This window comes from Delphinus delphis, chromosome 10, assembly GCF_949987515.2.
Source record: "Delphinus delphis chromosome 10, mDelDel1.2, whole genome shotgun sequence".
Lineage (NCBI taxonomy): Eukaryota > Metazoa > Chordata > Mammalia > Artiodactyla > Delphinidae > Delphinus > Delphinus delphis.
Window position 1 is genome coordinate 77,683,800 of NC_082692.2, and position 17,061 is coordinate 77,700,860.

The following is a 17,061-nucleotide window of genomic DNA, read 5'->3' on the forward strand; positions in this document are numbered from 1 at the left end:
TCCTTGATGTATCCCAGCACCTGGCACTGCTTGGTCACATGGAGAACGTTCCATGAAGGCTGAGAGGAATGACCGAGTCAGCAGTCTTTCTCTGGTGTTCAGAAGTCACCAGAACGCACACACCTCCCCATGTAAGGTGTGGGCTGCCTCTCTCTCTTACCTGGAAACCCCGTCCTCAGGCAGGGGACCGTCTTCCTGAGGGTGCCAGCCTGCTTTCCCCAAACCTACAGCCCCAAAGTTGCCCTGGAGCCTCAGGGAACCGGGCGCGAGCGGCAGCGCCGCTCCCAAGGTCGCAGTTGGGCCTCGCCCACCTCCTCGTCCTCCCTTCCGGACCTCGCAGCTGGCCAATTGCAGCCTCCCCCGGGCCGCTGGGCGGGCTCCAGCGCCGTCCCGGTCTCCCGCCTCCACCGCAGCTCCGCCTCCCCACCCGCCCCTCCCACTCTCGCCGCCTGTGCTCACCTCAGCCGCGCGCAGGCTTCGAGAACCCAGCGTCCGCGAGCCCGCGCCCGGCACCCAGCACTCCCCGGCCTAGCTCCTCCGGCTCTTTCGGAAAGGGGGCTTCTGGCTCTGAGGACGAGGACGGTAGTGGCCCTCAAACTTCATTTTCAAAGGCACCACTGGTTGAGAAGAGCGAGCGAGGCGAGCTATGGACCCCGTGAGCCAGGTAGGACTGACTGGGCAGCGCGGGTGATGCCGCGGGACCCCCGGGCTCCGGATGCTGCGTCTCCAGACCCTTCCTCACGCTGTCTCTTTCTCTCTCTTGCCTCCTTGGTCCACAGCTGGCCTCGGCAGGCACCTTCCGGGTGCTGAAGGAGCCCCTTGCCTTCCTGCGAGCCCTGGAATTGGTGAGTAGCGGTGTGTGTGCGGGGAGGGGACCAAGGCGGCGAACCAGTAGGTGAGGAGAGGTCGGGTGCGGTGCTGTCTGCTCGGTTCTGCTCCAAGCCTGGGATGCAAAAGCCGCTTCCTTCAATCCTCCCCATTCCCCAGGTGCCATTCCGGGATGGCGGGGACAGGATGTAGGGTCCCGGCTTGGAGGCGGGAACGTGGACGAGTTTTTGCAGGCGCTTAGACGAGGTGTCATGTCTCATGTCACCGAGGCGCTTGCACACGCTCAGGGGCTGGGGAAAGAAGCCTCCTGGGGAGACCGGGAGGGGAACAGATGGGGGAGCTGCCGCTGGGCTCTGGCTGCTCACCTGGATTATTGCGGGGGTGAGGGCGTGAGAGGAGGGACCGGGGCTGAGCGGAGTAGCGAGCGGGGAGGGCTTTGCCAAGCTGGGAAAGTTGGTGAGCACTGGGGCAGCTCTCCGCCCCGCCCGGGATGCTTGGAAGCGCTGTGATCCGCGCTCCGCAGCCGGAGCTCCAGGGAGAGAGAAGCTTCGAGGCTGTGAAAGATACTGCCGTCGAGAGCGGGACTCCTTCTTCCCATCTCAGAGTTTCTCTACCCTGGCTGCTCTCGAGGGCTTTTCTGATTTCTTCTAGAACCTCCCAGCCTTCTCTGTGGAGCTTGTTTCAGCGACGGGGCTTTAGGAAGTTATAGTACTCTTCTCTTCGGTCCCCTTAACAAACAACTTGATAGTCCTAGGGCAACTTATCTGTTGGCAGAGGAGTGAGGCGCAGAAACAGTTACCCAGGGGGCCACAGAGCCATGTTAGTGTCAATGCTTGCATGATGGTTATTCAGAGTGAAATCTGCGGGTCACACATTCTCTTGCTAGGAGCTCTGAAAGGCAAGCGAACCTATCTGAACAGAAAGTTCAGAGCCCGTCATGTAGCATTAATCACAGGCCCTACCACCGACTAGCTGGGAAGTTATGTAAGAGCGTGTTCTGTCCTCCCAGATCTTAGCTCCAAGGCCCAGTATCCAGCTTTGGCAACACAAACTGTGGTACATGCTTACGTGGATGATCTACAGGGTAATCACATTTGCCTTGTTTGTAAATCTGCATAAAAATGCACGAATATATCAACCACACATAACATCAGGACAGCATTTGGAAGGCTTGAACTATTGGTTTGGGGATAGCTATTCTAAAACTGTTTTCCTCACAGCCACCGGTTAAAGCAAGCAGGAGTCACAGTCTGGGCAGCTTTCAGTTGACTTTCTCAGAGTTCTGTCCACATTTGATCATTCAGCCATTCAACAAACATTCTCTGTGGAAGAGTGATTTTTTTGCTCAGTGTAAAGGCTCCATTGTCAAGCCATTGTCTCTCAAAACAAAATTCAAAGGCCTGACATCATTTCTGACAGAATCTCTTATTGTTTCACACTGTCACTCACCTGAAACATTAGTTTGTATCCCCTTCAGTTGCAACGTTATTTCGTGTCACTCCCCACACACAGCCTCTATGAGTATCTTTCAGAGTGTGGTAAACCTGGATGAATTTTTTTTTCCATGCAGATTTCTGGACACAAAATAAAAATATTGGGAATGTGGGTGCCCAGGAATCTGGATTTTAAACAAACTCCCCAGATAATTCTTATGCACATTAAAGTTAGAGGACTACCACCCTAAGCTATACAAGGAGCCCCCCAAACTCCAAAGCGCTTTTTACCTTAAGGCTCTTGTTATTCTTATTAATACTATATGGAATGCCCTCACAGCCCAAGCTGAGAACAAATGTTTGTCTTTTAACCTCAGCTTGAAGATTACCTCCTCAGTGAAGATTTCTCTCATATTTGGTTCTTCCCCTTTCCTCTACCCCAAACTGAATGATTCACCCCACTCTTTGGGCTTCCATGACATCTTATCCATTCATTTATTCATGAGAATTTATCACACTGCCTTATAGTTTTTTCTTGGTGTGTGTGTGTGAGAGAGAGAGAGGGAGAGAGAACTTATTACATTTAAAATATTTTTTTGATTTATGTATAGTTGGTTTCCTCTCTTCTGGGCCTCTGAGGCTCTAAGGAAGAAGGTATTTTGCTTTGTAAATCAGCGATTAGCCTCTCATTTGTGGGAGAGAAGCTGAATAATGGACCAGTGAAACCTTAAAAGGTCAGATAAGTTAGTTGATCACTACCTTTTGAAAGAGCTAAGGTCAAGAGATGAGAGCAGGGACATAGAAGCTTTGAGAAAGTTTATCAAAATGGAGAAAGGAAAATATCTCTTCTGTGCATGCCATGGGTGAAGAGTCACTCTGAGGTCTTTGTTTTCTGTGGGAGAGAGTGAGGAGAGAGTTCTAGCTCTTGGATGGCAGGAAATTTGTTGTGCTTGCCTCTGTGTTCCCCACAGGTGCCTTTCATGGTGCTCGGTAAACTGTAGTGATCAGCAAAAAGTGTAAATTGACCGTGACAGAGCACTAAAACACCTGGTTTCTCCTGTTCTGTGGGGCGACAGCTTCAAAGTTGGTAGTCTTGAAAGACTTTGAACTACAATCCTTTTTCTTTTTCAGTATTTATTCTGTAGAAGTAAAAGTGTATGTAAAGATCTATGCTCAAGGCTATTTACTGCAACATCCTTTGTAGAGGAAAGAACTAGAAACAATTAGTAAGTCCGTTAATAGGAAAATCGTTAATGTATGATTCATGCATGCTGTGAAATATTATACTGTCGTTAAAAAGATGGGTTAAATTGATATGCATTGTGCTGGCAGTCAGCATAGGTAACTGTGTTTGATAAAATTATTAAGTGCAGAAAAATGAGTTTCATTCTTAGTATTTGATGAAATTGTTATGGGGAAAAAAGTGGTTTTCGGTTTTCCTTCTTTTAATCAACGCATGGGAAATGTATTCAGTCAGATTTCAGACTAATGTATAGCATATAATATTTTTGTAAAAAGAAAATAAGAAAATATAGTTATGTATGTGAATGTGGGCACGTGTGTTTGTAATTTGTATAACCATAGATGTATACCTCTGAACTGTTAAAACTGATGTTTTTCCCAAAGGGTGTAATTTGAGATTCAGTGGGGAGAGAAGAGGGTGAAGGAAAGCTGTGGTCTTCAGGAAGAATCACAGGCGTATCACTTGTCCACAGTTGTGCGCATGAGTAATTAAAAAAAATAACTTATATTTTAAATGATCTTCTATGGATTGACCATTTGAAGCAGTATTACTTCTAAATACATCCTCCACTTTGAGATTTATTGCCTTGGGGGGAAAATGCACTTTATTGATGTGTTCTTTGCTTAGGAAAGGCTCATGTATACAGTAGATTTAAAGTTTAAAAAACGTATAAAAGTCAAGTCTTCAGGGAAAAAGCTTTAGCCAATTTCAAAGACCTTGAGGCAAAACTTCCAAATCCTTAATCTCTACTTAAATGAGGTCAGGGGACTTTCCGCTATCTTTTGGGTCAAAACCAAAATTCAGGACACAGCACTGACTCTGGTGGTCTGTTTTGTTTATTCCCTGATGATAAAATAGGTCCAGAAAAATGTCTTAAACCATCATTTGGAGATGGTAAAAAAATTTTTTTTAATTGAACTTACCTTATTTCTCAGACTTACTAAATTGGTGTAGAATCCTGCCTTCCACTGATCATTCTTATTTTGCTACTTCAATTCTTTGCCAGTAGAATTTTGGCCTGCTTTTTTTTTTTCCTTTTAAAGCATTTTTCTTAATACATTCTTTTTTCTGTCTACTATTTACAAGGCTCTGGATTTGCACCTGTGGATTTATGTGTAATGGAATGTAGGGACCCCAACAGTTCCAAATTGTCCAGGACTTGAGTTGGTGCACATGTAAGGGCATCAAAGGGACTTCAGCTCCCCCAAATGATATTTGCTTGGCTGGCAGGTCCAGACTCCGTCCCTCTAAAATTAACTGCTGGGGCAACTTGCTTGATTCCTCTAATTCTTATTCTCTGACCTCCATCCCCCATTTTGCTACCATTTCTGCTACAACCCCTGGGCTCCATATCTCCATTCTGCCTTTCCTTTCTGCCTTTCCAAAGGAGGCCAGCTTATCCAGAGATGCAGCATGTCTGATGTACGAGGCATAGAGCTCCTTGATTTAAATGGAGATACCTGCTTCTCTAATCTTCATTCCTGAATCTGAATTCTGATCTATGTTTTTCAAACGTCATACTGCTTGCTTGATATGAATAGTATTTCTGATCATGTTATTGATAATAACACAGTAAGCATGTTTGATATAATAAAATATAATATAATATAGTTATCATTTTAAACTCTTAAGGAGAGAAGTAACAGTAGCTACCTCTGTCATGCAGCCTTCATATGAGACACTATATTCCAGTGCTTTCCATACATCATCGTATTGAATCTGTATGGCTTACATTCCCATTTCACCATGGAATTCAGGGGATGTTTATAACTCATCAGGGACAAAATTGTAGGAAATGGCAAAGCCAAGATTTGACATTCTCACTCCAAACTGTGTTCTCTTAAATGCTACACTCTTCTGCTTCCTTCAGTGCGACAGGCACCTGCTGTAACTTATCCCTAATCCTCAGAAACGTTAAAAGGCAGGTGCTATCCGATTTTGCAGTGTTTATCTCACCCACTCTGATGTGTATTTCAGGCGTCTTCTGAAAATGCCAAGGAGTGTTTATATTTAGAGACTAACTCAAGAGACGACAATTGTCTTTGATATTGTTTTATTTTCTGTTGGTTATTAATTAACCAAGGTAGAGTAGGTTCTAATTAAAAATCAGTATCTTTTCATTTAAAATACATAGAAAAAGATTTTGATTATAAAGCCAATAATTTAACCTTATTTTATGGGTCGTTTTTTTCTATTTTTTTAAAAATACCTGTGCATGAGTCAGACAACTCTTCTTTTCTAAGCATAAATAACACAGGAATTCTAACATACAACTTGTTTAAATTATGAGCTGCAATCTGCCACTGAGGGTGGGATATAATTTCAAAGCTACATTAATTTGGATTTAATTATAACTGCTAGCTTCTCAAGTGACAAAAATCATGTATAAATGAAATATGAATCAATAAATACACTTTTCATAAAAGAGCAGCTCCCCAGTGGGCTAATGGATTTGTCCCTTCATGCTTTTCTGAGTTTCATTAAGACATTGGTATTTTGCGCCACGAATACAGAAAAAAAGATTAAAATACTGCGTATGGATTTGAATCCCAATTTTATTCTTCCACTAGCTTGGTGACCTTGGGCAAGTTATTTAACTGTATTAGGTATCATTTTTTTCTCATCTGTAAAATGGGACTGATAACATCAATAGTTGCTACTTCAAAGGATTGCTATAAATGACTTAATTCACATAAACCACCTTGCATGGTGCCTGGGCTATAAAAAGTGCTCAGCAAATGATTGTGAAGGTGATGATGATGACATGATGATGATGATGGTGATAATGATGATAACAATTTGAGTGATTCTGGGAATGATGAAAAAGGAAGAAGTAGAAATCTACCGGAGAGTAATTTATAACATTATGGCAACTTCTTGCAAGTTAGAGCCTTGGCAAAGTTCTGACGTAGAAAATCTATATTCACAGTTATGTGTGTGCCTCTTTTGAGCCCCTCACCACTTATACCTTGCTGCCAGGGATTTTTTTTTACCATAGCATGTGTGACTCTCTAAGGAATTGCTCCTTGGAATAATTGCATTCAAGGAACATTCCAGAGAGGCCAGTGTTGAACCTAAAGGAAAAGAAGAATTGCAGGAACTTAGTTCTAAGGAATTTTTTGCTGAGGTGTGGGGAGACAGTTTTCCTGATCTTTCTGAAATCATAATCCATAGACATTGCTTATTCTTCAAAGAGTTACATGTATCCAACTGAATTCTCCAGGGTGTAGACAAAGGTTCTTATAGCATCAACCACTATAAGGCGCTTACTAACCACACCCTAATACCCAGGTACACCTGGCTCTTGGGAATCACCCAGATAAAAGTAGGAGAAGAACCCAGCTCTCATGCTCAAGTAGAAACATTACCCTTAGTTCTCTGTTCCCCAGAGGATTCACATTTCCTCCTGATTCAAGTAGGAAAAATAGTTTTATGTTAATATAAAAAAATAATAAAAAGCCTCTAAGGAATATATCTACAACACAATGACTTTCCTTTGAGTCTTCTCCTTCTGTCTTTGACCTTGGCTGTATTTGTAATTATTCTCGTTCATTCTATTAGCTTAGCCATCCTGTGAGAACCTCACTTCCTCACTGAATTTTGGGGACAACACCCCTTGCCTACCTTCTCATAGTTTTGGAAATTTTAAGTAAGAACAAGCAAGTAAAACACTTTGTAAACTACTAAATGTCCTCCAAAAGTAAAAGATAGTTGTGATCATGATGATGGTGATGATAAGAGGCAATTTTCTCCAATCTAGGAGACTCTGGATATCATGGGATAATTGATGAAGACTGGGGTGTGAAGTATCTCTGCTCCCTGCGGGGCTGAGCCCTTCTCAACCACTCTCCATCCTCTAGCTTTTGCCCCAGTCTTTTTGATCTCTTTGGAACCTGCTGTCTGTTGAAACTGATGCATCATCAAAACTTGGAGGAAATCCACCCTCAACCCTTTTCACTCTCACACTAAAAGCCTGTTTCTTGCTCTGTACACATTTCACCTTTATTAGATATTTCGGGGGCCTGGTTATGGTCTCTTGCTGGGCTGATGGACTTTTGCACATGCCCCTTCCTGTGCTTAGAACACACACTCTCTCTTTTCACCAACCTCCCTTTGGCTGGCAAATTCCTCTTCTCTTTTCAGGTGTCAATTTAGACATCACTTCTTTTGGACTTTTTTTTTTTTAATTTATTTATTTTTGGCTGCGTTGGGTCTTTGTTGCACGTGGGCTTTCTCTAGTTGCTGTGAGCGGGAACTACTCTTCATTGCAGTGTGCAGGCTTCTCACTGCAGTGGTTTCTCTTGCTGAGGAGTACGGGCCCTACGTGCGTGGGCTTCAGTAGTTGTGGCTGCGGGCTCTAGAGCGCAGCCTCAGTAGCTGTGGCACGTGGGCTTAGTTGCTCTGTGGCATGTGGGTTCTTCCCAGACCGGGGCACGAACCCGCATCCACTGCATCAGCCGGCGGACTCTCAACCACTGCGCCACCAGGGAAGCCCGGCAGGTGGATTCTTAACCACTGCGCCACCAGGGAAGTCCAACATCACTTATTTTGGGAGGGCCTCTCTGAGTAGGGAGGTCCCTCCAGATGAAGTCAGTCTCCTGATGGCTCCCAGAGCACACTATTTAGTGACTTTTTTTTTTTACATTTTAGCTCCTCAAACAGACTAAAGGCTCTGTGAAAACAAGGATCTTGTTTGTCTTGTTCATCAGTACATTCTAAGTATCTAACACAGTGCTTGACACATGGTAGGAACACCTCCAGGGGCATTCATAAGTCCCACCAAAACACCCAGGCAATTGAACATAGGAACCAGGCAATTGACAGTATTCAATATCCTGAGATAAACCATAATGGAAAAGAATATAAAAAAGAATGTATAGGGCTTCCCTGGTGGCTCAGTGGTTGACAGTCCGCCTGCCGATGCAGGGGACACGGGTTCGTGCCCCAGTCTGGGAGGATCCCATATGCCTCGGGGCGGCTGGGCCCATGGGCCATGGCCGCTGGGCCTGCGTGTCCGGAGCCTGTGCTCTGCAACGGGAGAGGCCACAGCAGTGAGAGGCCCGCGTACCGCAAAAAAATAAACAAATAAATAAAAGAATGTATATATATATATATATATATATATATATATATATATAACTGAATCACTTTGCTGTACAGCAGAAATTAACACAACACTATAGATCAACTGTACTTCAATAAAAAACCTAAAACATCCAGGCAGTAGGTGCTTAGTAAGTACTGGTTGAAGAAAGTGAGGGAAAAAAGGAGGGAGGAAAGAGAATAGAGAATGAATAAATGAATCCTTGAGAACACATTGGGTGGAGTGTCAGGTACCTTTCATGATCTCCATTGTTAAGAGGAATTGTAGGGACTCCCATAGAAACAAAGGTTTAGCTGTCAGTCTTGGTTGTGGAGGAGAGTAACTCCTGACTCAACTGTCAAGGAAGGAGGGCAGCTGCAGGCATGCCCACTGCACAGCGCGGAAGGAGAAAGAACTCTTAGGGAAAATAATCGCACGAGGAGTGGCACAGGCGTAGGCTGCAGGTCTTCGGTTCAAGGCAACGCCTTAGCAAGAGTGTTGCCGGTATCGTGCCTTGGCCGCCATCCCACTGCCTTCTTGGTGTGTTCCATTTCTCCTGCTCGTTGAGCTCATTCTTTCTGTGATTCTCATCTCACGTCCTAAGAGAAGGAATACGATTGGCTCAGTGGATAATTTGCTCAGGGGACACAACCGTCGGCCCCAGGCCATATCAGGCTATGGATTGGCTGCCCTGGGCCAGAGGTTCACTGCGAGTCCCTGTCACTTGTGGCCTGAATACAAAGTGTCATGAGATTCAAAACATGTCCCCTAGACTGTTCTTTAAGTCCCGGGCACTTTAGGCACAGGGAGAGGTGTATGTGTCTTGTGGACAAAGAAGGCGGAACTGGTAATTTTCTTAAGGAGAAGACATTGCCTCTTTGAGATTTGGGGAGCAGGCTTCCTGGAATTCGCTCTGACGAGGGGCCATTGGGGGGATCCACACCGATAATGTGATCTGGAGGGGCTGTGCCTTTGCCCTTTCAACACGTGGGCTCTGCCAGCTGGTGCCGCTTGTTCATCAGTTGAAAAGCCTCTTTCTGAGAATAACGACGGGGTTTTTCCTTAGGCTATCTCATGACTCATGAAGGAAAACGTATAACCCCAAACCACACATATTTCATCTTTGTTCATAAATTGGTAGGTTAATTCAACACTGGCCCTTAACATTAGAAGACTACATTAATGAGTACCTCAGTTATCTGCTTGTGTTTATTAACATGGTAGAAGAACATGAATGGATGGGGGGGGTTAATTTAATATCCCTATGCAAATAAAATTTTTTATCTTGAATGTTTACTCATGGGAGAGTCATTGGCTTGCCTGGTGTGATGGGTCCTGTTTGTTTCAGGAGGGTATGGGGGAGGAATTGGTTGACAAGCAAGAATCCTATGAAAAACCTGGAAGGTAATATGGGGCTTGAAGGAGCCTGGGCTTTGGAATGAGCTTTTTGCTGGAAGCCTGGCTCTTCTCTCCAGCCATGGGACACTGAGCAGATTACGTGATTGTGCTTGTTCTCAGGTCCGAGGCCGTCAAATGAAGGTCATGAAAGTCACATCTTTGGGTTACCGTGAGGGTTCAGTAAGAGAGTGTTTATAAAACCCCCAGCAGAGCATCTGGTTTATATTGAGGCTCCCTAACTGTAACTAAGGAAGAGGTTGTTAAAGACAATGATATGTTATCTGTAAATAAAATTAAGCATTCCAAAATTTTTCAGGAGAGTATAAACATAAAGTTTGGTCAATATATTATCATCATATTGTTTTTTATTTCTATTCTCTCTTCATTGTGAGATAATCATAAAATATACACAAATAGTAGTAACACTAATACATAGAGACAAGGACTTAACCTAAGTGCCCTACATGTGTTATTTCACTTGATCTCACTTTACTTTTGAAGGACCAAATAATAACCCTTTTTATATGTGAAGGAACTGAGGCCTAGAGAGGGCAAACAACTTGCTTAAAATCATATAGCGAGCATGTGAGAGAGCTAGGACTTGAACCCAGGCATCTAGATGCCAGGCCCCTTGATCTTAATCATTTTTCCATATCACGCACCACCCATTAGTAGTGATCACTCATTACCTCTGAATCTTGAAGTTAAATGATTTCCCCAATGAAAACAGCCAGGACAATATATATAATTGCTTCTTAAAGTCATGTCTTCTTATTCCTCATTCAGGTCCCTTTCTGCTATCTCATGTTGTCAGAGCACAAAGAAAAATATAAATGCTCATCCCGATAAAGACTAAGGATGTCCAGACCTTCTCAGGGACCTTTTTCCTTCTCAAAAATACTCCTAACCCCTGAGAAAATTTTAGTGGTCTGTGTATCTTTTCTAACAAAATCTTTATTCACTGATCCATTGCATAAAGAAATTCAGGTTTAGAAATGTGTTGTTGAAACATGCCTGTAAAGAGTTTTGTAGAAGTCAGAAAGGATCCAGATATTTAGCAAGATGATGAACACTTAAATTTTCTTTGGATGCCTGATAAATTACTTGAGTCAAACAGATTCCATCATGGATGCAGGAAGAGCAAATGAACTGTCTGCCCATTGTGTGTGTGTGTGTGTGTGTGTGTGTGTGTGTGCGTGTGTGTGTGTGCGTGCGTATGTGTGTGTGTGAGCTGCCATCCTTTGGATTTGTTACTTTGAAGGATTTGTGTGCCAAATAAGAAGACATACCCCCTATGGCTTTAACAAGAAGCACTCACACATCCATCTTGTCTACCATGAGACTGCCTTTCTGTCCCTGACTCTCAACTTGTTGAACTGTAAAATGAGGATAAAATCTAGAACACAGACTTGTGAAATAAGCTGAGCCAACATGTATGGAAGTTCCCATAAGAGGGCTCAATAAATATTGAATGTTCCCAGATCTAGAAAACTAAAGCTCAGGTGTCTGGGGACTCTTTACTATAGGAGCAATGCCTGATGTGTTACTTTTACTTTTCATCTACAGTTGCAGTTATCTGAGGAAAGGGAGAAGGCATATGTTCATGTTTCATAATCATTGACTAGACTGTGTAGAAGAACTTTTGTCATCAGAATCGCATCACAGATTCTATTTATGAAGGAACTGAAAGCAAAACATGAATATATGTATTTGAAATCTATTTTAGATGACGTGCTTCATTGGTTAAAAAAACAAAGAATATATATGAAATTGTTTGTGGCATTAAACTCTAACCTAGAGTTTAGAGGGAAAAGTATAGTCTTTCTGGGGCAAAGACTATGCTTATTAGCAAGAATGATAAATTTGAAGTATATATATTATTTATACTTTTTATTACTATTTTAAATTGCTGGCCCTTTTTGTTTTCTTTTTAATGCTTGGCTTTATTCATTACATTTCCCTCATTTGGTAACAGAAAGAATGACTGGGTTTGACTGTCAGCTCCACCTCTGACAAGCTAGGTAACCTTGGGCACCTTACTTAACCCCTTTGGGCCTTTCATATACATAAGAGTAGAAATAATAATAATTAGCAGGAAGAATTATCGTGTTGGTTAAATGAGATGACACTTGCAAAGAGTGATGGCTCATAGCAAGCACTCAGTACATTTTTATTTCCTTTCCTTCTTTCCCTCAGAATGTGTTTTACTGCCAATGTAAATTTCTAAAGAATTTGTGAAATTCTGGAAAATTTCACAAGTCTTTTTGTTTCTCTAGGTGTTCCTTGGTGTTCTCATGTTCTCTCTTTCTCTCTCTCTCTCTCTCTCTCTCTTTCATACACACACACATGCACACACATGCATTCTTTGTACTAAAGGCCATAAAGAGCAGGTACCTAAGCCAAATGAATTCAAACGGGACAGTATGATCCGGCGAGTGTGGTCGTCAAGGAGAATGATTAGAGTAGACCATCAAGTCCTAGATCAGTGTCCCAGACACATTGGAGCCCCAGGCTGTCTGCAGGCTTTGGCTAGATGACCATGAATTTGCTTTTCTGAAAGGAATAACACACTTTTTTATTTTAAAGAAAAAGCCCCCATAAACAGTGGGAGTTCACTAAATGGCTGTAAATAAATGCGCTCTTGTTATGTGCCAGGCTGTCCTAAATCAGTGCTATGTACATTATATATACAATTTACAATTTCATTCAGCTCTTACATTGACCTCATAAGGTCCACTTGCCCAAAGCTACTGAGCTGATAGATGACCAAGGCAGAATTTCAAGCCACGTATGTTTGACCTCCTGCCTCTCCCACGCTGCTGTGATCTAAACATACTACGTATATGGGTATTGGGGGGTGGATTTCTTTTGACTTGCTATTTACAGTCATTTTTATGCATAAGTTATTTGTTTAGTAATTTAAAATCACAAAACTATAAGCAAAAGTTAGTAAAGCAAAATTACTCAATGTCCTTCTAGTGAGAGACAACTAAGGTTAATATTTGGAAAAATATTCTTTCAGACATGTTGATGTACCTTTTTTCCCTGAAAAAAAAATAATGCGTTAGATTGCTAGGACTGCCATAACATAGTACCACAAACTGGGTGGGTTTAACAACAGAAATTTATTGTCTCATAGTTCTGGAGACCAGAGATCTGAGATCAAGGTGTGGGTAGAGTTGGTTCCTTCTGAAGACCACGTGGGAGAAACTGTTCTTTACCTTTCTCCTAGTTTCTGGTGGTTTGCTGTCAATCTTTGGTGTTCCTTAACTTGTAGATGATGTATTGCCTGAATTTCTGCCTTTGTCTTCACATGGTGTTCTCCCTGTGTGTGTATCTGTGTCCACATTTCCCTCTTTATATAACACAAGTCATATTGGATTAGGGCCCACCCAATGCCAGTGTGACTTCATCTTCACTAATTACATCTGCAATGACCCTATTCCCAAATAAGGTCACATTCTTAGGTACTAAAAGTAAGGATTTCAACATATGAATCTTGGAAGGACACGCTTCAACCCATAACAGATGGGTTCTTAGAATAGATACTACTTTGTCATCTGCTTTGCCACTAGATAAAATATCTTTCTTCACAATTTTAATGGCTGTGTATTATTACACTGTATGCCTATACTAGAAATTATTTAACTAGTCTCTACTTTTAATAGTTTTTAAATGGATATTATTTTTAAAACCTGTAAACAATCCCTTCTTAAAGATAAATGTTTACTGTACCTCTGTTATTATTTACTTAGTTTCCACATGTAGAATTTCTTGTTCAAAGGTTATGCATTTTTAAGGTATTTGAAACAAATGCCAGATTGCCCTCCAATGAGGTGCTTCCACTGTGGGCATTACCAGTTAAAAGGTTTCCTAATTTCATAGACGAAAATGTAATCTTGATTAAATTTGTACTTCTTTAATTTGCAGTGAGATTGCACATTTTTTTATAAGATTGTTCATCTTCTCATTTTCATTTGGAAACATTTTAATGGACAGAATGGATTTGTAAAGCAGTAGCTGAGGCTGCCAAATTCATGATGCTGTTCACGTGGGCTTTTAAGCTGCTGCCTTAATCTTTCTTGGTCATTGTACTACTCCACCATTTGGAAATTACTTACATTGCTGTACTCTGACTTGGGTAGAGAGGCAAATACTGAGCCTTCCTTTCTCTGAATCATTATATAAGAATAGATTTATGTAATATTTAGCATACCAAAGTTAACTTCTGTGTTATGAATCTTTAATAATATAATTTTATAATCTAAATTTATCATCCAATTTGCATTTATTTATATTTTTAATATTAAACTTATTTATCATCAGTAACTTATTTCACCTTAAATGATACTCATAAGTGTTGGTCCATACTCAGTACCTTTCTGAAATGTGAAGCTCACGCATAGGTATGTAGTGACTTAGGCATACAGATTTATACATACCTTCTTCGGGTTTGAGGCACTTGGAACTTTAATAACTCTTTTGAGGGGAAGGCAGAGTGGATGGGGTGCTATTGCATCATCTGAGGAATCGTGGGGTGTATCTGGCTCATGATTGTAGAATGCCCTTTCAATAAAATAAAATGAATTCAGCAGCTGCCTGATGCCAAGGGCATTTCCTCTCTCTCGGATCACATTCCTGACCACACTTGCTATTAACAATGATAACGTTATGGTTGCACTCTGCCTCTGCCTCACGCAGGGCTATTTTGGGCCACCTTGGCCTCTCTGAATTAAAATAACAGTTGTTAACATTCACTGTATACTTACTGAGCTCCAGGCCCTGTGCAAAATGCTTTCAACAAGTATGCCATTTAATTCTAGTGACTCTATTACAAGGCATACATCATTATTTCCCCTTCTTTAGGCAAGAAATCTGAAGATTAGAAAAACAAGTTTAGTTGTGTATGGTTTAAGTGTGTGTAGTTGATAACAAAAGAGCTGAGATTTGAACCCAGGTCTTTAGTACTTCAGAAAGATACTGTGTGCTTCACCTAGCAGTTGTAGAGGAAGAAGAGTTCCCATTCTCTCCCAGAGACCAGATCCCTATGGGAAGAACCATCCCAGACAACAGGGCTGCTGTCTGTAGCCCTCAGTGAACCCAACTGAGGGACAGTCCCAACCATTTAGCCAGACTGATGGTACCTGTCAGGGCAAAATCCACCAAGGTGGTGGTTTGACTGAACCTACTTATTTGTCTCAGTTAGGTGGGGAATTCTCTTGTGGGCCGGCAGAGCAAAATTCTTGAGTTCTCTTTGCAGCTTTGCAGTTCAAAGGCAAGTACTTTTTTTTAAAAAAGCATGTCTAAAAGCGAAAGAGTGGCATGGACATATATACACTACCAAACGTAAAATAGATAGCTAGTGGGAAGCAGCCACATAGCACAGGGAGATCAGCTCGGTGCTTTGTGACCACCTAGAGGGGTGGGATAGGGAGGGTGGGAGGGAGGGAGACGCAAGAGGGAAGAGATATGGGAACATATGTATATGTATAACTGATTCACTTTGTTATAAAGCAGAAACTAACACACCATTGTAAAACAATTATACTCCAATAAAGATGTAAAAATAAAAAAGCATGTCTAATGAATTCACTTGATAAAACAATAAATGAAAGAAAGCATGGTTTTTATTTGCTTTGAATTGTAAAAGCAATTCTGATTTGTAGAAATCAGTACCACAGTGGCCTAGGCAAAGGATGGAAAATACTCAAAAAGAGCCAGGGACTGGCTGCTCCCTGCCTTTTCAGTTTGTCAGGAAGGTCTCCGCCACCACTTAACTGACCCCCATCTGCTTGTAAAAATGCAAAGATCCTTGAGCTTGTAAACCTTTTGTTTTATTGCCTTGTTTGGGGCGACACTCAGTTTCCTCTCCCATACTGGTTAGCCTGCCTTGGAAGAACCTGGGGAACATGCCCATGGCCATCTGGCTGGTAAATGTTGGGGGCCAGAATGCAAACCAGGTTTGCTGGGGGCCAGGCAGCTAATGTGTGAGGAAGCAGGAAGCAGGCTGCCGTAAGAGGCAACACTGCTGACCAGAGGTGATGGCATTTCTGCCTATAGATGCAGCTGCTTCCACTCTAGCCAGCTGTTGCTGAGCAAGAGCATAGGCCTAAAGTGTCTAGAAATTTCCACTTTGCTTAAGAAAACGGCAATAAGAATTCTGGTTTTATCCTTGGGAGGTTTTTTGTTTTTTTTTTAAATTTATTTATTTTATTTATTTATTTTTGGCTGCGCTGGGTCTTTGCTGCTGCTGGCGGGCTTTCTCTAGTTGCGGTGAGCAGGGGCTACTCTTCGCAGTGCGTGGGCTTCTCAATGTGGTGGCTTCTCTTGTTGTGGAGTGCGGGCTTCAGTAGTTGTGGCTCATGGGCTCTCGAGCGCAGGCTCAGTAGTTGTGGTGCACGGGCTTAGTTGCTCGGCGGCATGTAGGATCTTCCTGGACCCAGGGCTCAAACCCATGTCCCCTGCATTGGCAGGCGTGCTACCAGGGAAGCCTCTCCTTGGGAGGTCTTAATGTTGGAACTGTCTTCTATGTTTCAAACACCAGGAGGCCCATACTTTGCAGAATACACAAAGCATGGCTGACTTCTGGATGTAGCCCACAGTCTCCAGCTTGTTCCCACTGAACCCCAGAATCCTGGCACCTGGAGGCTTTGTCTCTGTGTCCCCAAGGACCTGGCCCAGTTCCTCTTGCACAGAAAGTTCTCAGGAACCATTTGACTGATGGATGAATGGGAACTTTGGTGTTCAGAAATTAACCCTAGCTTGGTTTTTGAAATGATGGAATTAGTGACTTCAAGGATCCCTTTTGCCTTTTGTCAGATAAAATAAAAATTTATTTTCACTAAATATCTAGGAAGCATAAAAATATAAGGTCTATGTCTTGGACCAAAACCATAATGGGAATGGAGGCCATGGCTCCTAGTAGCAATGTAGGATAGGTTAGTAATACAGCCCTGGGTCCCAGACAGTGCATTGAGAAGAACTGAATTTCTCAGTCAATCAGTGTAATCTCAAAGAATTCTGTTCATAAAAAGCGCAGTTTAATTGTTTATAGTTTAAGGAATCAGTGACTAATG

The 17,061-nt window shown here is 42.4% G+C and overlaps 1 protein-coding gene across 1 annotated transcript in view; it reads left to right on the plus strand.

The window, feature by feature from the left end:
* Positions 1-448: 448 nt before the first annotated feature.
* The window catches only part of SYNPR (synaptoporin), a 291,056-nt gene continuing 274,443 nt past the window's right edge, over positions 449-17,061 (plus strand). The window contains exons 1-2 of the mRNA XM_060021490.1: positions 449-664; positions 780-845. Of these exons, the coding sequence (XP_059877473.1) occupies positions 647-664; positions 780-845 (84 nt within the window). The 5' untranslated portion in view covers positions 449-646. The remainder of the gene's footprint in view (positions 665-779; positions 846-17,061) is intronic.